A 24,380-nucleotide genomic window follows, 5' to 3' on the forward strand; every position below is an offset into this window, starting at 1 on the left:
CTACTAGTCATTGTGCTAGGCATGAGAGATACAAAATCAAAAACAAAGGATCTTCTGCTCATCTCTCATTGTTTTGCAGGGAGGCACAAAGGGTGGCCTGGGCACAAGGGTCCCAGGACCCTACCTCCAAACTCAAAGCTCTTCCCTCTACCAGAGGTTTATTATACTACAAGAGGCTTATTATACTACCTACTCAAAGGGCTGTCCCCCCACCATGACATTCCCTTTCCCATCTGCACACCTTTGCATAGGTTTGCCCCCCAGGCCTAGAAGGCCCTGCTCCACACACTCACCCCTTAGAATCCTTAGTTTCCTTGGGGCTCAGCTCATACCCTGGAAAAGCAAGCTGGGATTCAAAAAGATCTCACCATCTGTAGGCATTTTCATGCTTGGAACACTCTCCTTCCTCAACCCTGACTACTGTCCTCCTTGGCTTCCTTTAAGCCCAATTAAAACCCCACCTTGTAAAGAAGTCTTCCCCAGCCTCTCTCAATTCTGGTGCCTTTACTTTGTTAACTATTCCCTGTTTACCCTGTGCAGAGCTTGCTTTGTACATATTTGTTTCCATGTTGTCTCCTCCCATTAGATTGTAAGCTCCTTGAAGGCTGAGACTAGCTTTTGCCTCTTTTTGTATCACCAGTGCTTAGCACATATTAGGTGTTTAATAAATGTGTATTGATCAACTGAATAAGATGAAATTCCATAGGGGATCAATGAACAATCTTACACTTATGCTCAAACAATCAATTTCACATGTATAAGAGAGGAAGCAAGATTAGACAAGCTTGTCTGAAGAAGATTTGGAGGTTTGAGTAGATGTCAAACTTAATATAAGTCAACAGTGTGTCACAGCAGCCAAAAAGGCAAATGTGATCTTAGGTAGCATGAGGAAGCGTATGGAGTCCAGGAACAGGGAAGCAACTGTCCTAACATTCTGTGTCCTGGTCAGCCCACAAGGATCATAACTCTAGAACTAGAAGGGAGGTGGTAGCCATCTAGCCCATTTTTGGCATGAACCCTTTCCTGATGCCCCCAACTACTAATGCTTTCCCTCTCAGACTCTTATATTTAGGTATTTTTTATGTATTTGTGTTTATTAACAGTATATGCTTATGTATGTCCTGATAACCTCCCCCATTACTTAGAATGTGAGCTTACTGCAATTAGGGATGGTTTCATTCTTTGCCCTTGTACCCCGCTAGTACCTGGCCCAGTGCCTAGCCCATAACATAATAAATAAGCAATTAATATTTGTTGGTTAATTAACTTGCTCAGAGTCACACAGCTAGTAAGCTGAGGAAGTTGAATTCAAGTCCTACTGCTGACTCCACATTGGGAGCATGGAGTTCATTTTTAAGTAACACAGTTTAGGAAGGACATTGACAAGCTGGATAGTGCCCCAAAGAGGGCAAGTAGGATGAGGAAGGGTCTTCAGTCCCATGTCGCATAAGGATTGATTGAAGAAATTGGGTGAGATTAGGCTGGAAAAGAGAGACTAAGGAGGGATATCAATCAATCAACATTTATTAAGTACCTTCTATGTGCCAGACTGTGCTAAGCGCTGGGGATAAAAAAGAGGCAAAAGACAGTCCTTGCTTACAAGGAGCTTACAATCTAATGGACATGACAGTAGTCATCAAATCCTTCAAATACTTGAATTGCTGTCGTAAAGGAATGAAATTTGTTCTGCAGGTTGCAATGTAAGATCCTTGAAGGCAGGGATTGCCTTCTGCCTTTCTTTGTATCCCCAGTGTTCAGCCCAGTGACAGGCACATAGTAGGTACTTAATAAATGTTTCCTGACTGACTGAGTGCTTTAGTCCCATAGAGCAGACCGGGGGGCAATGGGTGAATATTGCCTAAGCTAGAATTTTGTCTGGAGGTCAGGAAAAACTCCCTAAGAATTAGAGAGATGCAAATGTGGATGGAGATTCTTGGGAGGTCACTTCCATGGCCAGAGGTTTTGAAGGGCTGGATGGCCACTTTGGGGGACAAAGTCTACAGAGGATTCTAGTTCAAGTACAGGTTGCACCAGGGGGTCTCTCAGTTCCCTCCCATCTCTGAAATTGCATGAAATTGTGGACATGGCTCCACAAGCCAAGCATCGTGCATCAGTTGTGACAACTTCTTGACTCAACTGTCTTTCCAGATCCCCTCTGATGTGAGGGATGGAGCTTAGCAGATGTTTTTACAGAGATTCATGTTCCACCTCCTACTGGAAGCCCCCCAATTATTTGCCTTCTGTCCCCTGAAACATTACTTCTAACACCATCATCATCACCATTTCAGTGTCTGCAAAACCCTTTACAAATATCATCTCATTTTATCCACTCTGGAAGATAGAAGCTATTATTATTCCTATTTTACAGATGAGAAAACTGAGGCACATAGAAACGAAGTGACTTGCCCAGGGTCACACCGCTAGTAAGTGTCTGAGGCTGGATTTGAACTCAGGTCTTCCTGACTCCAGAGTCAGCTCTCTTTCCACTGAGCTACCTAGCTTCCTCTAGTTAATATATGGTTAGTAGATAGTTTGTATTCAGATATCTGTATACATATTGTCATTGTTCATTTGCATGAATGAATGAATCAATGGAAGCTCCTTCCAGTGGCGACTTTTGCTTTTTACATAGAGAGTAGATTCAAGTAACTTGAAAGGTGCCTCTAGACACACTGGGCACCTCCTCTATAAGGTAGGGATTAGGCTGAGTCTTGAAGGAAGACAGGAATCTAAGAGACAGAGGTGAGGTAAAGAGCCTTCCAGATACGGGGGCTGGCTAGGATAAGCCCAGGGGTCAGAGATAAGCAGGAAATGGAGGGAAATGTCTGCAGGTCAGAATTTGAAGGGGATGAATGTGTTAGAAGGGGCCAGGATGGGAAGGGTTTTGCATGCCAAACAGGGGATCTCATATTTGATCCCAGACGTAATAGGGAGCCATTGAAATTTATGGAGGGAGAAAGCTGATAATTCATAGTTCCTAAGGCAGCTTTTGTACCACTCTGGGATAGTTCCAATTGTTTTTCTGTACATCCAGCCTCAATTTCTCTCTTTAGGTCTGCCTTCCACCCTCAGAAACACAAATACAGATGACTTAAAGAAGACATACAGTGAGGAAAGGCACACTAGCAAGTTACCAAGGCTAATTTATTCAAACAAACAAAAACAGCTTCAAAGACCTTATGTGAAAGAAAAAGGAAGTGGGCTGGCCATGTCTGGAGAGTCTAGACAGCTTGAGCACTGCTCTGGTGCTATCTAAGGACTAGATAGCTTGAAGGGAGGCCTCCAGGATAATGGGTGGGTACTCTCAGGAGGCCTGGAAACACTAACTTGGGAGGGCCTGAGTTCAGATTCCCCCACTCTGCCATGTATTACCTGGGTGACCTAGGCCAACCTCTGGGCCTTACCTGCCTGGGCCTTGGTTTCCCCATATGTAAAATGAGGGGGAGGGGCGAACTAGATGGCATGTAAGAGATCCCTTCCAGCTGCAAAACTTGGATCTCATGATCCTATGTAGGATCCTAGTTGTAGAGGTCCTGTGTCCTAGGACATGGACCAGAATTCCTGTGTGAAACTGGGTAGATGGGTTTCAATTTGCATTGGTGGAGACAGGGTCCATACTGCCATGACCATGGAAACATCAAAGCATCAAAGGAACATTGAGAAAGAGTGGTATAGTGGATAGGGAGTTAGGCTTGGGTCGGTAAGACCTAGTGTCAAATCTCATCCTGCTTAGATACTATGATTGTGACTCTCGATGTCACTTAACTCATCTGGGCCTCTGTTTCCCTATCTGTAAAATGAGGAAGTTAGAAGAGAGGCCCTACAAGGCCCCTTTTTGGTCTTAAACAGGGGTTCTTAACTTATTTTGTATCATGGAGCCCTCTGGTACGCTGGTGCCCCTTCTCAGAATCATATTTTAAATGCTTAAAATAAAATACATAGGATTATAAAAGAAACCAAGTGTAGTGAAATACAATTATTGAAATATTTTTTTAAAGTCAAGTTCACAGACCCCAGGTTAAGAACCCTTGCTCTAGGGGTAGCTACGTGGAGCAGTGGATAGAGCACCAGTCCTAGAGTCAGGAGGACCTGAGTTTAAATCTTACCTCAGGCACTTGACATTTATTAGCTGTGGAACCCTGAACAAGTCACTTAACCCCAATGGCCTCAAAAAAAAAAAAATAAATCCTGCTCTAGAGGCAGTATGGTGCAAGACTTGAAAGAGCACTTTGGAGTCAGAAGACCTGGGTTAAAATCCATTTACTACCAGTATGACCTCAGTCAAATGCCTTCACCTTTCTAGGCTTCTGTTTCCTCATCTGTAAAAATCTGGTTTTGAACCAGACAGCTTCTGAGGTCTCTTAGAACTCTAAATATATAATCCAATAAAGTCAATGAACCCCTCTGGGCCTCAGTTTCTTCCTCTGTATAAATGAGGGCATTGGGCCAGACAGCCTCTGAAGACAGCCCTTGGTTACATACGATCCCATAGTGGAGGAAAAAAATGAACAGACAAAAGATAAACTACTTTCACTTTTTAAAAATGAAAGAGGAAAATTAAACTATCAATATCCAAAAGTGAAGAAGGAAATTATAAGTCTATAACTTTGCTGAATTATATGCCAATAAAACTGACAACCATATTGACTCCATTTACCAAGATAAGGTCAAAATAGATGCATGACCTAGGTGTCATAAGAGAGGAAGACGTTATAAGAAAGCTAAAAGAACATGGAGCACCTAACGTATCACACTTATGGACAGGAAAAGAATTTCTGAATAAACAAGATGGAGACCACTGTGAGATGGAAAGTGGATAATTCTGATTAAATTTAAAAAGTTTTGTACAAATTAAATCAATGTAGCCAGGATCAGAAGGGAAGCAGAAAACTGGGGGTAAATTTCACAGTTTCTCGAATAATGTTCTCATATCTCAAATATATGGAGAACTTGGTCAGATTTTTAAGAATATAACCATTCCCCAATTGGAAAATGGCAAAAGTATATAAACAGGCAGTTTTCAGTGAAGAAATAAAAAAAATACATAGATGAAAAAAATGTTCTAAATCATTATTGATTAGAGAAATGCAAATTAAAACAACTTTGAAATTTTTTTTCATACCTGTTAGACTGGCTAGAATAATAGAAGGGAAAAAATGACAAATGTTGGAGGGAATATAGAAAAATTGGAATATTAATATACTATTAGTGGAACTGTAAACTAATCCAGCCATTTTGGAGAGCAATCTGGAATTATGTCCAGAGTTATAAAACTGCATATACCCTTTGACCCAGCAATACTAATAGTGGGTCTGCTTTCCAAGGTGTTCGGGGGAAAAGACCTATTTAAAATATTTCCAGCAGCTCTTACTATGGTGGTGGAGAACTAGAAATTGAAGGGATGCCCATCATTTGGGGAATAGAGGAACAAGTTGTGGTACATGATCATGATGGAATATTACTGAGCTGTTAGAAATGATGAGCTGGTTGATTTTAGAAAAACATGGAAAGACTTATCTATTAATGTATTTTTTAAGCTTTCAGTTTTGTCCATCTATTCTTTGATTTTCAGAATTTCTGTTTTGGTTTTCTGGCTGGCTTTTTTTTCTTTCTTTAACTGCTTTTTACTGAATATAAGTTTTCTTGCCTTATGGTCAGTAAAGACTGCATTTAATTTTGATTTTCTGTATTTATGAGGTTCCTACACCCTAAGAGATGACCTGTTTTTGTAAAAGTGCCATGCACATCTGAAAAATAAAGAACTCTTTTCTGTTCTCATTAAGTATTTGCCAACATACTTAATATTTAAATTACTCCTTCCTTCCTTCCCTCTTTCCTTCCTTCCTTCCTTCCTTCCTTCTTTCCTTCCTTCCTTCCTTCCTTCCTTCCTTCCTTCCTTCCTTCCTTCCTTCCTTCCTTCCTTCCTTCCTTCCTTCCCTCTTTCCTTCCTTCCTTCCTTCTTTCCTTCCTCTCCCTTCTCTCTTTCCCCCTTCCTTTCTCTCTCTCTACATAGGCTATCCCATCCTTACCTACAGGTGCTCTGCCAAAAGAAAATGCAAATTTTATTTTAATCTCTGAAATTATTTTTTAACCCCAAATCATTCTGGCTCTTCATGATTGACCAACAGTAGGTCCCTGGCCAAACCCTACTTGGTCATTGTTGGGTCACTGGCTCAGAATGAAAGTAAATAGCAACTACTTCTGTTTTGACCAGAAACCTTAAGGGTCTTCCCCTCCCAGGTTGATTTTTTTTCTTTGATCAGGTAAAAAGGCCATTCTCTGCATCATTTTTTATTAAGCCTTAATCATTTAAATGGGTCTTGCCTTGGTCAAACTAAGACCTAGGAAAGACCTTAACTTGAAAAGGTCAACATCTCTTACTGTATCCTGGGCCATCTCCAGTTGCCCTGATCTATATCTGGTCACTGGACCCAGATGGCTCCCGAGGAGAAAGTGAAGCTGCTGACTTTGCACAGTTCTGCCTCACTTCAATCCAATTCACTTGCATGTCATGGCATCACCTCCCTGATGTCATGGTCCTTTTTGAGAAGGAAAAAGAAGCAACAACCTTAATCCCATACCAGGCTATCCGAGGAACAACCACACCTCCTACTGTCCACTTACAGAGTATGTCACCCCACTGGAAGATACTGGGGAGGCCTCGGTGTTTGTGGAGTCCACCACAGTCAGAGATTCCAGCTGGGGGTAGAGACTTTCCATTTCTGGCTCCTCAGACAGGGTGTCCTCACTCTCCACCAGGCTCTGCTTCTCCACCTCATTGCCCACCCAGCTTTCCATCACCGAAGAGTCCTTCTCTGGGAGGGCCATGTCCAGGCTCCCGGGCACAGACATAAACTCATCCAGGCTTTCATTGGCGAGAAAGTCCCCTTCCAGACTGTCTTGGATGGCCAGCTCCTCTCTCAGGGTCTTGTCCCTGGGCTGGGTGGCAGTGTCCAGCTCATGGCCATCCCGGGCACTGGGTTCATCTGGCCTCACCAATGGCATGTTTTTGAGTGGTTCCATGACGCTGTCTTCTGTGCTGAGACTGTGCTCAGACTGGCCTGAGGAGAAGTTGTGAGAAGAGGGATGGCCAGAGTCGGGAGAGCAGGTGCCATTGACCACTGTCCCATTAGGGACCTTGGGCTGCTTCATGTCATCCTGCCTGCTGTCTACCTCCACCTGTTCTGTTTCATCCACAGATTCAAATACCTGAGGAAAAAGAAACAGGTACATTGTTTAGGTCCAGGACAGACAAAGATGGTGGGTCAGCTTGTGAGCCTCTGAAACTAAGTGTGGCCCAGTGGAAAGTGTTTTATACTATGAGTCGGAACCCAGCGGGAAGTGCATTGGACTTTGAGTCAGAACCCAGGGGAAAGTGCATTTTAGACTTTGAATAAGAAAACTTGGGTCTTACTATGTGACCCTAGACAAGTCACATCTCTGAGTCTAGGTTTTCTGATCTAGCTCCACAACTCCACAATCCTATGTGCTGGATTTGATTCTCAAGCACTTAATAAATGCTTATTGAGGGGAAGGAAGAAAAAAAGGAGGGGAAAATTTACATGATAACCTCATCGTACATTTAAAAGGAATAACAAGTTGTGCCTAATAGATCTGTAATTTCATGTGCAATCATTTTTTTTATTATACTATTTTATGGAAATGCTTGTTTTATTCCATAAATAAATAAGTACTTATTGATTGATAAATGGCTACCTTGGTGACTTTGAACTAGGGACTCCCCTCTTAGGTTCTCATTTCTTTCCTCTCTAATGAGCAGGGGGGTGAGATTATGTAATCTGCAAGGTCCCTCCAAGCCCCTCCCATCCTGTGATCACTGCCTACCTGGGTGCTGTTACTGGAGTCGCTCGGCAGACGGATGTGATTTTGTCTGCCTGAACTGCAGCTCTGAGAAGACTTCAAAGGAAGGGAAAATGGGGGGAGGGGGTTAAGTAGGATTCTCTTTATCTTCTGCAGCCCCATGCCCTTCATCTGGGTTGGACACCCTCCCTCCCAAAGATCAGGCAAATTCCAAAGCCTATAACAAGGCCACTGGTAGAAAGAACTTGAGTCTGAAGGGTTGGGGTTTCAAGGGATCGATGGTTCTTGGCATGATGAGCAGGACTAAGGCCAGAGGTACCTCAGAGATCAATGTAAAATCCTCCACATGGGTCCAAAAAATCAATGTCTAGAACAGTTTGTATGAAAGACAGAGATTTGAGAGTATTTCAATCTCAATATGAAGAAAGACCTAAGACTACATTAATAGGAGCTCAAACCACTTCCCCCAGTGGTGTGGTACCAGAATACAGGAGTGGATAATCCTGCTGTCCTGGTTAGACTACATCTGGATTGCTTTCTGGCCTTCATAGTACAGGATAGTCATGGCGAAGCTGAGAGCATTCAAAGAAGGATGCCTAGGATGGTGATGGGAATGAAGAACAAGGATCTCTTGAAGGAACTGGGGCCATTTAGTCTGGGGAAGACCTAAGGGCACATGAGAGCTGACTCGTGGTATTTGAAGGCTTTTCCATTGTCCTAGGAGCAATGGGAGGGAAGGTACAAACAGGCAAATACTGGATCAATGTAAAGAAATTCCTGACCACAAGAGCTGTCCTAAAGGCTTTACATAGTGGCGGAATGACCACTCACTGGGGATGCTGTCTGGGCAATGGCCTCTGAGGTCCTGAGGTCCCATGCGACAATGAGAGTCTGTGATTGGTGACTGTTGGCATCTGCCCCTCCCCTCACACCTAACCTTTTCCCAGGGTTGGGGACAGAGGGATCATCCCAAGAGCAGTCAGTCACCTCATTGCTGATAGTGGAATCTCGATGCATCATCCTCTGGAGGTGGCTGTCCAGGCTCGCACCCGAGGAGCACTTGGCAAGGGCAGCCGCATGGGACTCCTTCTCCCTCTGCCGGACAATGGCTTCACAGCCCAACCACTCTGCCATCGTCTGCTCATAGCAGGCATGAACCTGATCATCCACCTGTGGCCAAGACAGACACAGTTGGGTCCAGGGAGCCTGAGTCCATGTGGCCCCCTCCCAGGAGCTCAACCCCTCGAAGGGACAGTTTCAGCCTGGACACGGAATCTCCTGATCACTTCTAGCTTCCCAGCTGACTCTGGGTAATACCAGTTTCCTATCTCTTCCTCCCCATGTCCAAGTTGGTACAATGGTTGCTTTTTAACACATCCAATAATTTCACGTCTATTTTCCCCAAATTCTTTTCAGCATTTGGAGGAGAGGGTGAGGGTACAATCTTTAGCTATTTTGCTTGTAAAGTGTCAGCAAGTCATAGAACCATAGCTTCAGGACTGGAAAAGACATCAGAAATGAACTAGTCTAAACCTTTAATTTTACAGAGGAAGAAACTGAGACCCAGAAAAGTTAAGTGACTTGCCTAAGGTCACATACACAGAGCCAGGATTCAAACCTAGGGCCTTCAAACCTCCCCAGAGCACAGCATGGGCCCCAATCTCACTTCATCCCAGGAGGACTTTGAGAGGAGATACACTGGAGAAATGAAGACTATAATGGATTTGAACCTTGAGGATCTGGATTTGATCCTTAGCTCTGCTGCTCTATAATCATCTCCCACTGCCATGTCTTTGTAGTGGCTGTACCCCATGTCAGGAGCACTTTCCTCTAGATTTCTAGCTTCTCTGGCTTTCTTTGAGACTTGATTCAAATCCCCTGTCAATCTATCAATCATATATAAACATCAAGTCTTATCACTTTGGTTGGGGTGCTAGCCCATCTTAAACCTAGGGAACTGATGAACATAGAGAGAGATATAGGTTATTACAGTGGATAGAAAACTGGAGACAGGAAACCTGGGGAAGAAGGCTAGATGATACAGTGGACAGAAGTTCTGATTCAAATACCATTCCAGACACCTGCTAGTCACTTAATTTTTCTGTGCCTTGATCTCGCCATCTTTAAAATAAGGGGATTACATTTGATGACCTCTAAGGTCTCTTTCATGATCCTGTGACCTAACAAGCTGTTCAACCACAGAAAAATCACTGCATTTCTTAAAGCTTCAGTCTACCCAGCATTAAAAACGCGTTAACATTTGTGCAGCCTACCTGACAGGGTTATTGGGAGGAAAGCAGTTTGCAAACCTTAAATCATTACAGAAATGGGAACTGTTGTTGGTATTACTGTTTAGGCCCAAACTGTGCCCCAGCTTTCTCTGCCTGGGAGGGCCCATCAGACCCTATTAATGTGCAAAAGAAAAATCCCAAAGCAGCTCATCAGGCCAAGTCAGACTCACCTCCTTCCTCTCAGCTTCTGTCATCCCAAATTGGTAATGGCCAAGCAGGAAGGGCCACACATCCTTGCGGATCTCGTGCTGAATCCCCCCAAAGTAGATCAGACGTAGCAGCTCCTTTTCTTCATAACTCTGTAGGAGGAGAGGGAGCCATTGGGAACCATGGAGAAAACAGTCCCTAGCCTATGGAAGAAGGAGCCTGTCCCAGGGCTCAGCTGCTGGAGCATGCCACTGAAGAATACAGATCATCTCTGAGCATCCATGACTTTTCACTTCAATGCCAGGAGGCCCCAAGATGCCCCAGCTGCCAGTCCAGGACTAAAAAGCATTGCAGTGATGTAAATGCTTAAAAAAATTTATCTTCTTCCTCCCCTCTAAATTCTACCCCCTCCAATAAAAATGTAAAAACACAAGCCTTGTCATAAGTAAGTATAGCCTAGCAAAATTTTCCACACATTTGCCTCAGCCAAAAACATCAGCTTCAGTTGGCATCCCAGGCTCATCACCTCTCTGTTAGGAAATAGAAAGCAAGCTTCCTCATCAGTCCTTAGGAACCATGGTTGATCATTCTGATGATTAGAGTTTTTAAGTCAAAGAATACTCTCTCAAACCTTTCAACTTGTGAACAAAAAGTCACTAATTGTGTGTGTAAGCCCTTTGATCCTTTTTTGCAACTCCAATATTACAAAGAGATCAAAAAATGAAAAAAAGAATTTATATGTAGGAGAATATTTATAGCAGCTTTTTGTGAGGTGGCAAGTACTGGAAAGTAAAGGGGTGCCTTTCATTGGGGAATGGCTGAAGAAGTAATGGGATGGCTCTTGTCCTTCAGTCTTGAAAATCAAAATGACATCACTAAGCTGAGTCAAGGTACAGAGTGTCTCACTGGCTGATCAGCCCAATACGAGCTTGGAACACAGGTCAGGTACAAATAGTCCACATGACTATTGGATGGGATATAGACGTGATAAATTCTACTGTGCTATCAGAATTGATGAAACGAACTGTTCCAGAGAAACCTGAGAAGGCTTTCATGAACTGATGCAGACTGAAATAAGCAGAACCAGGAGAACAACTTCTATACAACAACATTGTAAAGACAAATTAAAAGAGTTAATGGTTCTGATCAACACAATGACCACCCATGATTCCAGAGGCCCTCTCAGAAGCATATGGCCTAACTCCTGACAGAGAAGCGGTAGACTCAGGCTTCAGAATGAGACACACATGTTTTAGACATAGTCAATGCAGGAATATTTTCTGGATTATACATATTTGTTGCAAGCATTTTGTTTTTTCTCTTTTTGAATTAGGGGCAAAGTGAGAGGAATAAAAAATAATTGAGAGAAATTATTTCTTTCATACGTTAATTACTAATTAATAAATTAGGACCAAGGTTTTTCCCCTTTTCTGCTTCCTTGTCCAGAAATCAACCAGTGTGGGAAATCTTGGGCAGAGACTTACCCAGCCAGGATGGCTAAGATCTAATCAAAGACAGTAAAGAAATTCTAAGTTTGGGCTAATGGATGGATTCCAGCATTGTGTCTAGGAAAATGTGGAGTCTTCCTTTTGTCAGACTGGTGATATGGAAATTGATAAGTCTCTTAGACTAAGACTTGGGTAAACCAAGTCACATACTTCAAGACCCTCATTGGAATAAGTCCACCTCTCATTAAAATATTCATTTTCTCATTAATTTGTTAACCAATTGGAGTTGATTACCTCTCTCAGGAACACCTGCTCTTCCAAGCTGTGAGCCCATCCACCACGAGGGGTCTTTGGCATTTTAGAGTGTCACTGATTCTTTTATTAATAAAATGCTAGCATCGTTAATAAAATGACTAATTACCTAGAAAACTATGTCTCTCAAATTTTTAAAAATGTCTCACAAATTAAAAAATAAATACTTGTTAAATGAAAAATAAAAGAAATTTTAAAAAATTTAAACCCAAAGCTCATTCTTTTCAGTTAAGCAATCTGTTTACAATGTCTCTAAGGTCTCACCCTGAGGAATGTGCTCCCCATCCCCTCCCCCAAATCTATAGTCTAGTTCTGTAAATCAAATAAAGGAGGGCAAAGATAGAATCCCCATCTTAGAACAACTGTCACTAGTGATATAACCTTGAGCAAGTCATTTATCCTCTCTGTGCCTCAGTTTCCTTCACTGCAAAATGCAAAAGTTGTACTCACTGGCCTCTAAGGTCCCTGCCAGTTCTAACTCTATGACTCTATGGTTCAAAGTCCCTAAACACAGTGTGGCTCTCAATCAGGCCAAGCAGAGGAGGAGAGAGTCACCACTGGGGCCTCTGGCCTTTTACTGCCCCCCTGAAGTCTTCCTCAGCCTGGGCTCACCAGTCTTTGCAGCTCTAGGTTACAGTGTGGTCAAGTCATGGCCCTGGGGTCCAGTGGCTGATCTGAGATATAACCAAGTCAGAAAAAAGAGAACAGGAGAATCAGACAGGTGTCTGGCCATACCGTGCTGTCCTTCAGGTACTGCTCCCAGATGCCCATGGTCAGACCAGGACCGGCATCACAGGGCAGGTCAGGGGACACGATCAGGTGGTTGACCAAGGCTGACAGGTGGGTCCTCACAGTGGACAAATGCCTACAATAGGCAAGCCCTGGGGGGTGGGTAAAGAATGGAACAGATGCTGAAAAAAATAGTCAGCACCCCAGCAACACAGTGAGGGCTGTTCCCAACTCAGGTTTGTGAATGTATGTGGCTGGCATTTGCTCTGAGTGCAGAGGCCTGGCTCTATCTTATTAATGAACTCTCTGTGCTCTGTACTGATAGGCTTATGTGTGTGCATGTATGTGTGTGTGTGTGTATGTGTCTGTGTTCATGTAGGGGGAGGGCAAGAGCACAAGCTGAGTAGGAGCCCAGTGACAGAAGACTTGACTGTCATTCAAGGACCTGTCACCGCTGGAGACTTTCAAAGCCACAGGGGTTGCTGGGCCCTGGTGTATATTTGTATATGTCAAGTGGGTGAGTATGTATATGAGACTTGTCTAAGGTCACACAGGGAACAAGCCCCAGAGAAGAGATTTGAACCCAGGTCCTCTGGCCCAGAGGCAAGGCTGTTTCCCATGTGCAGTCCCCCACGTGGCAAGGGTTCTGCCCATCTAGCTAAGCTCTGAGTGGATCTTCCCCTCCTCCTACTGATCCCAGGATGATAAATTATTTGGCCGACATAGCTTCTGAAAAACATCTCTTCATTCTGAGATGAGCTGGGTAAGTATGTGTGTGTGTGTGTGTGTGTGTGTGTGTGTGTGTGTGTGTGTGTGTGTGTTTACATGCTTGCACCAGGCTGACACAATGCCAAATCTCTGATGCAGGGAGGCCGGATGGGGCCATTGATCTCTGCCCATGGCTGCCAGATGGAAGGAGGGCCCTTGACGAACCACCCTGGGAGCTGAAAGTGCATCATCCCATGACTTGGTATGAACCATGTCCCCAGCTTCCTTTCCCACCTTCCTCAGACCACCATCTTGCTGGAATTTCTACTCTTCCAGACGTGGGCAAAGACGTCTGAGCATTCATGTGAATAAAATAGCCTTGCAAGACCCTTAACTGTTATGGACCTCAGTTTCCTCACATGAAAGTGGGAAGGAGGCTGGACCAGATGATCTCTAAGGGCCTTCCCCAGCTCCAAACCTTTGTGATTTTGTTACTCTTCAGCTCTCTGGGCCTCAGTTTCTTACTCTGAAAAATGGGGAAAAGGGTTTGACTAGACAGAGTGTGCTGGACCTGAAGTCAGGAAGACCTGAGTTCAAATCCTGCTTCTGACACTTAATATGTCTGTATGACTCTGGGCAAGTCACTTAACCTGTTTGCCTCAGTCTCCTTCACTGTAAAATGGGGATAATAATAGTATCTACATCCCAGGGTTGCTGTAAGGATCTAACAAAATAACAATTGTTAAGTGCTTAGCACAGTGTTGACACATAGCCAGTGTTATAAAAATGTTAATAATCATCCTCAACATCATTATCATTTATTTCTCATAAAAACAGAGTGAAACAAAAGACCCCAACTTCCCCAAACTAGGCTATTTAAACTTTCAAGTCATTAGAATTCCACATAAATAATGATGATGACAGCTACATATTTGCTATTGGACGAGTCCATCCCAGCACAGGTCTTAGATAGGGTCATAATGGCTGAACTCACATCGGGACCCAGTCCTCCTGACTCCCAGCTTCCTGTCAGTACTTACCTACTGAAATCTGTTTTCTCATATTATTTCTTACATTATTACCTCGAGGTTTATTGCAGCCCTTTCCTGACACCTCTGAAGCTTGCTAGGTCCTTGCACTGGTCCAGACTTCAAAACCCAGGCTTACCTCCATACAAGGGAAAGATCAGCAGAGGGCCATGAGTGTCAAAATCCCCAAGTCTATGACTAGGCTGTCAATACCTCCAGGTAGAGGATTGTGTCTCCTGGGATACTAGATTGGGAGCTAGAAGGAATCTCCCAGGCTCTCTGGTCTAACTCCCCCATTTTACAGATGAAGAAACTGAGGCTCAAAAAGGAAAAAAATAACCAAGATTCATAGAATTATAGTCCTAGAGCTAGAAGGGACATTATGGGCCATCAGGACCATGGGCCTCGCTTCATAGATCAAATGATATAACACATAAAGTGCTTTGCAAACCTTAAAGTATTCTGTTAATGTTACTGTGATTGTTGTTACCATGACAGCTGGAATTGTTACTGTTGCTGCCATTACAGCTGAAATTGTCATTGTTACTGTTACAGCTGGTATTGTTACTGTTGCTGCCATTACAGCTGAAATTGTCATTGTTGCTGTTACAGCTGGAATTGTTACTATTGTTGCTATTACAGCTGGAAAGGATCTCACAGGCCATCTCATCTAGTCCCCTCACTTTACAGATGAGGATATGAAGGCCCATAGAGGGCCTTGTCCAGGGTCACACAGCTAATAAGTGTCAGAGCTAGGATATGAACCCAGGTCTTCCTGACTCTAATCCCAGAAGTCTAGCCACTACACCATGTCACCTTGCATTTGCCACATCCCACAGCATCTATTACCAGCTGTTGGTGCCGAGTGGGCATTGAATGCCCATCTGCCAAGACCCCCTCCCCCTCCCCTGGGCCCCAGGCTGGGTCTGAGAAGGGGACGTACAGCCATAGAAGGCTCTGGAGAGGATCTGGTGCTTCATGTTGTCACAGAGGAGTTTCAGAGGAGCCCTGAAAGAGAAGGAAGACAAAAGAGTTGAGATTAGGGCAGGCACAGAGGGTTGGACATCTGGGGTGTGACTGCAGAGCACCCCCTCTCCCACCTTCCCAGAGGCTGAAGGCTCAGGATATTCAGGGAGGAGGCAACATCCAACCAGGACTTCCCAAAGGACCAAATAGTTCTTTTGTGGCTAGGGAAGGAATGTGATGGGCACACTGACCGACACTCTACTCTAACTTGGTCCCAGGATGGATAATAGTCCTCAGACCCCTTGTGGATGGTCTTTAAGCAGAGAAGCAGACAGTGGAAAAGAACAATGGGATTGGAGTCTGAGAATCTATAAAATTAGGAAATTATATGATATATAATATAATGATATATTAATATCACATTATGCCATATAATACATTGATATATATCACTATATTGCATCTAGTATGTTATAATGTGCACTATAATCTATAAATATGAAATTATAAAATTATTTCAGATTGGTCTGAGATGTGGTTCAGAGGTCTGCTCTGGGTTAGTCAACAAGGTCCCTTCCATCTCTGACAGTGTGGGATTCTGGGAATTCCCAGGAACTACCCAACTGTAGCCATTCTGCCCACTAGACTGACATCCTAGCGGTCCATCCTAACTACTTAGGGGACCCCTCCAAGATAGGCTTTTGTGTCCCAGCATCCCAGTAGCCATCTTGTGAGGATGCTGGTCTGGAGCTCCCAGACTTGTCTCTACCTCCTGACTGAGTCAGAGACAGAAGGAACTGGGTGAGCTCTTCTACTCCACCCATGTGTCTCTGTCAGGGTAGACTGGGACATGGCATTAGCTGATGGCAAGGCTGGGCTCCCAGAATCACAGGGTCTCAGAGCTGGAGGTGACTTCAGAGAAACCCAAAATAATTTCTACAGTGTCCCCAATGCATGGGTCACCACCAGCCTTTGCTCCAAGGCCTCCAGGGAGGAGGGACCTTCAATTCTAGGAAATTTTTCCTTATAACAAACTTAAATTTGCTTCTTTGATATTTCTAAGAAGGAACAAATGCATAATAAATTCTTGCCCCTTTCTTTCTTTCTTCCCCCCTCCATTCCTTCTCTTTCCTTTCTTTCCTCCCTCCCTTCCCTTTCCCCTTCCTTCTTCCTTTTCTTCCTTCCCTTCTTTCCTTTCTTTCTTCCCTCCCTTTCTTCCTTCTTTCTTTCCTTTCTTCCTTCCCTCCTTCCCTTCCTTTCCTCCCTCTCTTTTTTCCTTCCTCTTTTCCTTCCTTCCTTGTCTTTCCTTTCCTTCCTTCTCTCCCTCCCTTCCTCCCTCCCTCTCTCCCTTCCTTCCCTCCCTTCATTTCACTCACTGTGCCCAGAAAGAAAGAAAAGGGGCAGACTAAACAAAACTATTTGCTCTTCAAAAGCACAGCCTTTCAAGTACTTTAAACAGAGCAGTCACATCTGACCTGAGCCTTCTCTGCTCCAGGCTAGTCACCCCCACTTCCTCCAGCTTCTATAGACTGGATTCAAGTCCTTCACCATCCTGACTGTCCTCGCAGGAAGCTCTCCAGCCTCTTGATGTCCTTCCTGACCTGAGGAGCCCAGAGCTGAACACTATACCTTTGGTCTGACCAGGGCAGAGCACGCAGTAGGACTCTTCTGTCCCCATCCCTATAAGACGTGCTGCTCAGTGCAGCCCAAGATCGGCAGAGCTTTCTTGGCAGCTGTCTCGCCACCTCCTGACTCTGGGCATTCTCTCTGTCTGTCCTACCAGGCCTGCAATGCTCTCCATCCTTAGTTCCACCCACTGACTTCCCAGGTTTCCTTTAAATCTCAACTAAAATCCCGCCTTCTACAGGAAGTCTCCCCCAACCCCTCTTAATTCTGGTGCCTCCCCTCCATTAACTACTTCCTATATACCCTGTACATAGTTTTCTTTCCTTACATTTGATTACATTTTGTCTTTCCCATTATGTTGTAAGGTGCTTGAGGGCAGGGGCCGTCTTCTTACTCTTTTTGTACCTCCACCACTTAGCGTTGTGCCTGGCATACATTAGGTACTTAATAAATGTTTATCGATTGAATGATATACCAGTGAGTCATATTGAATGTGAAGTCTCTAAATGCACCAGGGATCTTTTGGACAAACTACTGTCCAAACCTACCATCTCTACCCTACACCTGTGTGGTCCATTTCTTGAGATCAGCTGTAAGACCTTGCATTTTGGCCTTGTAGATTCCTCTTGGAGGAATCTGTCTTGGAGAGGTCCCCTAAATAGTTAGATGGACCACTACGATGTCAGTCTAGTGGGCAGAACGGCTACAGTTGGGTAGTTCCTGGGAATTCCCAGAAGTTCCATGGGATGTGAGCTTGGTAATGTCTTGAGCCTCCTAGAAACTGTGACTTAATCAACCTTCTGGGTGGAATGTGTCTCATTCTGGACACATCTAGAAAGTCATCGGCAGAGCCCACCTGTTCAGAAGGAAAGATGACATCGCCCAGCCCTGGTATGTTCTAAGATATTTTAGTGATAGCATTCAACATTTATTAAGCACCTGCTATGTGTGAAGACCTGTGCTCCTCACCAGGGGCTGTAAACAATTTATTATCAGCAAAAACGCCAATCAATAACTGGCATTATCTAGTGCGTTGAGGCTTGGAAACACTTTACGAATACAATCTCACTCGCTGCTCACAACTTCTCACCCTGGAAGATAAGTGACATTATTATCCCCATTTTATAGATATGGGAACTGAGGTGGACAGAGATAAAGTGACTTACCCAGCGTTACATAGTTAGGAAGTATCTAAGTATTTCTTGCCCTCATGGAACTTATGGTTTAGAAGGGGGTGAGGAGATACAGTGTTCAGAGATCTGGACTTGGAGTCCAGAGTTCAAATCCTGCCTTAGACCTTTCTGAGCTATATGACCCTGGGCAAGTCACTTAATGTCTCTCAGACTCAGTTTCCTTATCTGTAAAATAGGGATAAGAATATCACCTACCTTCCAGGGTTGCTGTGAGCAGCAAATGAGATAGCACATGTAAAACACTCTGAAAACATCAAAGCACTATATTAAATATTAAGTATAAATATGGATTAAAGCTAACTGTCATTATTACCACTGTTTTTGTCACTGTAATTGTTAGGGGCAGACAGCCTGCCTTCTAGAGCTCATTCTGCCTAATCCAGCCAGAGGTACATAGAAGGCGCCAATCAATCCTAGCTCATTGCAGTCTATCTCCCCCACCCCAGTCCCCAACCCCCATCCTCCACCCATCCCACCTTATGACACTCCATACCTCTCATGATTACATCCATTGGATGCTCCGCTCTCTGTGGAGCCTCTCTGGGAGCAGGATGAGCAGGATGACTTTCGAGGGCTGGGTTGCCACATGGAAGGCAGGCTACTCACAGAGGCATCAATCAGGTCTGGGGGCACTGAGGAAAGGAAGACATTAAGGCAGGAACAGAGTCTTTGATCCAAAGCCAGCAGCTCCCCAGTAGCAGAGGTAAGGAGGAACCAGAATCTTGAGTTAAAGCATCAGGGCGCCCATAAATAAGAATGAGCCCAGGACCCTGGAGCACGCGTGATCTGATGAAAGGTACCCAAGAGATTCAGAGGAGGGGAAGTATTCCCTGGAAGACCAGCTGAAAGTGTAGCCCCAGAGGGGTCAGTGGCAATGGCTACCACAGAGATAGTTGGGGAAAGGGTGAGAGACAAAAACCAGAGAACCAAGAAACCAAGACCAAGCCAACAGGAAAAGAGAAAGAGGAGGAAAAGGGACAGAGCATCAAGCAAGAGCGCCATGTTGTCATTTGTCCATCCCAGTGGTCATGCTACCTATGATGGGAGGGAAGGAGGTGTCCAACCCTGAGACCAGTCAAGGGACTGTTGTGTTCTCTTCTGGATGCCATCACCTATGAAGGACTTTGAGAAAAAGAATCCTAGCACATCCAGAGGAAAGCAACAAGGCAAAGAAGGGCCTTGGGTCTTTGTCATCATGGAACTATGGAGGCTTAGCCCAGGCAAGAGGAGATTTGGGGGTGGGAGGGGATAGGCTGGGCTTCAAGTATTTTTGGAGCTATCTTCTAGAAGAGGGAATGGACTGATTCTGCTTGGCCCCATCGGGTGGAGCTTTATGGTGTTCTTATCATCCCCCATTAGAATGTAAGCTCACCAAGATTGGGGATTGTTTTATTCTTCAGACTTGTGCCCTTAGTACCTGGCACAGGAGGCATTAATAAATGCCTATTGAATGATTGGTTACAGTTGTAGCAAGCTACCAAAGTGATCTTCCTAAAGCAAAGTTCTGACCATGTCACTCCCTACCCCTCAATACTTAATAAAACCCAGTGGTTCTCTATCGACTTCAGGACAAAATATAAAATCCTCTGGGGTTCAAAGCCCTTCACAACCTGGGCCCTCCCTACCTTTCCAGTCTCTTCTACTTTACATCATTCATCACAATACTGTACTCTTCAACCCAGTGATACTGGTCTCTTTGCTGTTCCTTGAACAAGCCCCTGTGTCTCTCAGCTCCACACATTTTCTTTTTTTCTTCCCCTTTTCTAGAGGTAATTAATAGTAAGTGACTTGCCCAGAGTCACACAGGCAGTAAGTACCTGAGGCCAGATTTGAACTCAGGTCCTCCTGACTCCACTTGGTCTACTGTATCACTTAGCTGCCCTAACTCCAGGCATTTTCCCCAACTTTCCCCCATGCCTGGAATGCTCTCTTTCTCTTAATCTCCACCTCCAGGCTTCTTCCTTCAAGTCTCGCCTTCATCAAGAAGACTGTTGCATTCTTCTTTGCTGCTAGTGTCTTCCCTCTGTTAATTACCTCTCATTTATCTTATCTATAGCTTATCTCTCCATAGTCATCTGCATCTTCCCTTCCCAGAGTTCCTTGAGAATAGGGACTGTCTTTTAGCTTTCTTCTTATTCCCAGTTCTAGGCACAGTGTCTAGAACATAGTAGGTGCTTAACAAATGTTTACTGACTGACTGACAAACTTCTTAAGTACTAGAGCTCTTCAACACTGAATGTCATGAAGCAACATCTGGATGATCACTCCTGGACTATGCCAGAGGGGATTTTTGTTCAGGTTGGACTCAATGGCCAATGAGCTCTTTCCATCTTGGAGACTGTATGACACTGAGTTCTTTAGACACTAGAGCAGGAAACAGAAGGGGGAAATGGTCTTTGCATCTCACAGAGGTGCTCCATTGACATGGAAGGGGAAAGGGGAAGCAAGCATTTTGTACCACTTACTACACTTTGATCTCATTTGAATGGATACTCTTGGCATGCACACCACAATCTCTGATCATGGAGTCTTCTGTAGGGTCCCAGATGAAAAAGATTTAAAAAAGGACACCTGACCCAAAGATTCCAAAAGTAAAATCAGTCCTTGCGTAGGATTCTACCCCATTGTTTGTAGGGTCAGATAAGTCCAGATCATAGGAACCATAAAAAGTCTAAACAATCAGAGATCACAGGATATTAGAACTGGGAGGGTCATGGATGTTCATCCAATTCAACTCTTTCATTTTCCAGACAAGGAAATAGGCCCAGGGAGAGGAAGGGACTTGACTAAACTCACACAGTGAGTGAATGGTAAAGTAGGGACTAGAACCCTGGTGGTTCTGGTCCACAGTTAGGTGTACCCTCCATTCTACCATGCAAGTATCCGTGGGTAAGTCAGTTGACTTTCTAGGCCTTGATTTCCTCCTCTATAAAAATGGTATAGAAAGCAAATTCTATATAGGGTAAATAGGAAATAATTAATAGAAGGAAGGCACTGGAATTAAGAGGGGTTGGGGAAGGATTCCAGTAGGAGGTGAGATTTTAGTTGAGACTTAAAGGAAATTTGGTTCTAAATCTATGACCCTATGACCCTGATAAGGGCTAGCTGGCTACATGACATCACCATCCCATAATTCATCTTGCTCAGGAATGGAATTCAAATGACAACATAGCTGAGGTTGATAAGCATCAAGATGGTAGCCAAGGGGGAGACCAGGACATTACTGGTGGGGAATGAGTCTGTGTCCGGCAGGGTAGGAATAGCAGCCCCTCCAGCATGAGTGGACAACTGCCCCACGGCCATCACAACCATGGTCCGGCCCACCGGGAACACCATCCATGCTGATCTCCAAGAGGCAGGAGGAGACGGAGGTGAGCACTCTGGGAGAACTTGAGTCATGATTTTAAAAGGAAAAAGAAACAAATGGGTGAGGTGAAGACTCTGGGGAAGGAAAGGCAACAAAACAGTCCCAAGTCTAGATTCTACTAAAATTTAACTCTTCTCTACCTTGATCAGCTGGGGGAAGCTGGACAGGACAGCCTCTAAGGTCCCTTCCTTCTGGCACTCAATCAATGATCCTCTGTCTGTCTGTATCATAGTGGGTGACGGTTTCATAAGATCAGAAATTTAGTCCCTTAGAGGTAATCTAGATCGACACGTTCACTTTGTAGATGACGAAACTGAGGTCCAGAGAGGGGAGGGACTTATTCAAAGTCTGACTGGTGGTAGAGTTTGGATTCAAACCCAGTTCATCCAAGTCCAAATCCAGGGCTTCTTCTATTGTACACCACATTACTCACCTAATATTATATGTCTGACACCACTCCAACAGGCAAGGGAGAGGTTACCATGACAAACTTGGTCTGTCCACAATGGTAACTTAATTAAATGAATTATGATGGGAACCTAGGTCTAGAGTCAAAGTCCAAGCCCCTTATTTTACAGGAGAGGAAAGTGACTTGACCAAGGTCAAGCCAGGATCTGAACCCAGGTCTTTCCTCTCCCTCCAAATTCAGCATTATTTCCTCTACCCCATACTTCCAACCTAGCTTCAGCTATTTACCATGAGGAACTAGAATTATTATTTAGGATATTCTGTTTTCTAAACTCAAGATGAATAAGTTTAGAATTGAAGTTAACAGAGAGAAAGCTATTGAACCTGAGAACTTTAAGACAAGCAGGTAAAACTGGTTTTTTCTCTATAGACAGCCTTGTTGTACAATTATTTTAGTAGTGTTCAACTCTTCATGACCCCATTTGGGGTTTTCTTGGCAGAGGTATGTCAGCCATTTCCTTCTCCAGCTCATTTTACAGATGAGGAAACTGAGGCAAACAGGGTAAAGTAACTTACCCAGGGTCACACTGATAGTAAGTATCTGAAGCCAGATTTGAACTCAGGAAGATGAGCCTTCCTAATTCCAAGTCTAGTGCTCTATCCACCGAGCCATCTAGCTGCCCATAGAGAGCCTCATTCATAGGGAAATATTGATCATTCATCTCCTTGATCCCTTTAGATCCTCCCCCTGGCTCAACAGTAGCAGGGAGATGGCCACTGCCAAGGGAGTAGGAGATTATGACCGCAGTGATTGCCCAGATGTCAGGCACATGCACCAGTCCATCACTGAGCTCATCCCAGAAGACTCTGAGCTTTGTAGGACATGGAAGAAATGGTGCTTCCCTCATGTCCCCTTGGAGAGCAATGGTGTCTGGGTCAGTCATACCACAACGAGGCATCTGAAGGGAACTTTAGTTACAGGACATACAACTCGGAGATTTTTGTGCCACTGAGAGACCATAAAAACGTCCTTGGCTCATGAGATTCCTTAAGCGTTGGCACTTTGGAAATAACAAAATTCGAAAGAAATCTGAGCCATTAGCAAGAACAGTCCATTGTTCTAACAGGCTAGGGCTTAAGCAATGAAATATTTAAAGATAACATCGATCACAGACGGAATTTTCATCTCAGTGGTATACCACAATGTACTTGGATGATAGCTGTATTTTACATGAGAAGTCACCTCTTTCTTGGAATCATGGGACCTGGGTTTGCATTTCCATAACTGTCTGATCTTGTAAGGTATTTCATCTCTCTGGGACTGAGTTTCTTACTCTGTAACATGAAGTTAAACCAGGTGGCCTCGAGGGTCCCTTGAAGTGCTAAATGTGACTTTTTGACCCTGGGATCTTATGGGGATGAAAACCAGAGAGGATCACTGATGTGCCAAGGTTGCCGAGCTGGTGGCTGAGCCAGGACTAAAAGCCAGGACTTCCAGCTCATTTTTCCTCCCTCCAGAGCACTGGGTGCCTCTGAAGATCATCTCCTAGGCAGGTGCCCCGATGCCATCCCATAAGTGGGTGGAGCCCAGGGGGACACAAACAGACTTACCAAACTCTGACTGCATGCCAGGGTAGATGATCCTAAAGACATAATCTGTAGCTTCATCGTCTTCCTTGTCAGATGTAGACTCTGAGGAACCTTGAGGGCTTCTCTTTCGGAGCTTTGGAAACACTTTGCCCTAAAAGAGATTCCCAACCTGATATACTGAACCCCTGACTCCTTATTCCTTGTCCACACCACTCCGGGGCACGCCCATGGGCCAGACTGACATGCCCCAAGGGCCTCAACACACCCAGGGACTTTCTGGGGAGGGAGGGAACACCCTGGACTCCCAATCTCCTCCCCTCCTCTCTCCCTTCCCTGCTGTGGTGACTAGGGCCAAAGCTCCTCCCCAGATGCTAGCAGCATATTACCTTTCCTCTCTGGGACCAGAGTGGCGGGTCCAGTTGGCCATGGGGCAGCAGCCCATTCTCCAGGCATGAGAGAAACTGTAGCAGATGACCTCCCTTGGGAAACCGGAACGGAGGCCTCTGAATCCCATCCTGGCTCACTAACACCACCGTCCCACCACTGTCTACTATTGACGACACAAAGCCAGACAAGACATGGGGCAGAAATCATCCACTGGGCTGGTCATGAGGAGGCTTCCCCTACCTCTCCCCCCAACCCTGCCCTTATAAGAACCAATGCCTCCTGGGCCAGTCTATCCGAAGAGCCTTCTTCATATCAAATCCCAAGCTTGGCTCCCTCACCCAATCAATGTGTCAGTCAAC

At 44.6% G+C, this 24,380-nt stretch overlaps 1 protein-coding gene across 3 annotated transcripts in view; it reads right to left on the bottom strand.

Moving 5' to 3' along the window:
• LOC140499120 (small G protein signaling modulator 1) overlaps positions 1 to 24,380 on the bottom strand; it is a 112,452-nt gene that overhangs the window by 17,931 nt on the left and 70,141 nt on the right. For 2 of the 3 annotated variants that reach the window (XM_072600135.1, XM_072600136.1), the window contains 10 exons: positions 24,021 to 24,184; positions 23,656 to 23,785; positions 21,494 to 21,658; positions 18,763 to 18,901; positions 15,428 to 15,492; positions 12,755 to 12,900; positions 10,283 to 10,411; positions 8,809 to 8,991; positions 7,846 to 7,917; positions 6,625 to 7,209 (listed from right to left, as the gene is read on the bottom strand). In XM_072600135.1, the coding sequence (XP_072456236.1) occupies positions 6,625 to 7,209; positions 7,846 to 7,917; positions 8,809 to 8,991; positions 10,283 to 10,411; positions 12,755 to 12,900; positions 15,428 to 15,492; positions 18,763 to 18,901; positions 21,494 to 21,658; positions 23,656 to 23,785; positions 24,021 to 24,184 (1,778 nt within the window). The remainder of the gene's footprint in view (positions 1 to 6,624; positions 7,210 to 7,845; positions 7,918 to 8,808; positions 8,992 to 10,282; positions 10,412 to 12,754; positions 12,901 to 15,427; positions 15,493 to 18,762; positions 18,902 to 21,493; positions 21,659 to 23,655; positions 23,786 to 24,020; positions 24,185 to 24,380) is intronic. The other variant, XM_072600137.1, reaches the window with a different exon arrangement.

This window comes from Notamacropus eugenii, chromosome 4 (assembly GCF_028372415.1).
Source record: "Notamacropus eugenii isolate mMacEug1 chromosome 4, mMacEug1.pri_v2, whole genome shotgun sequence".
Lineage (NCBI taxonomy): Eukaryota > Metazoa > Chordata > Mammalia > Diprotodontia > Macropodidae > Notamacropus > Notamacropus eugenii.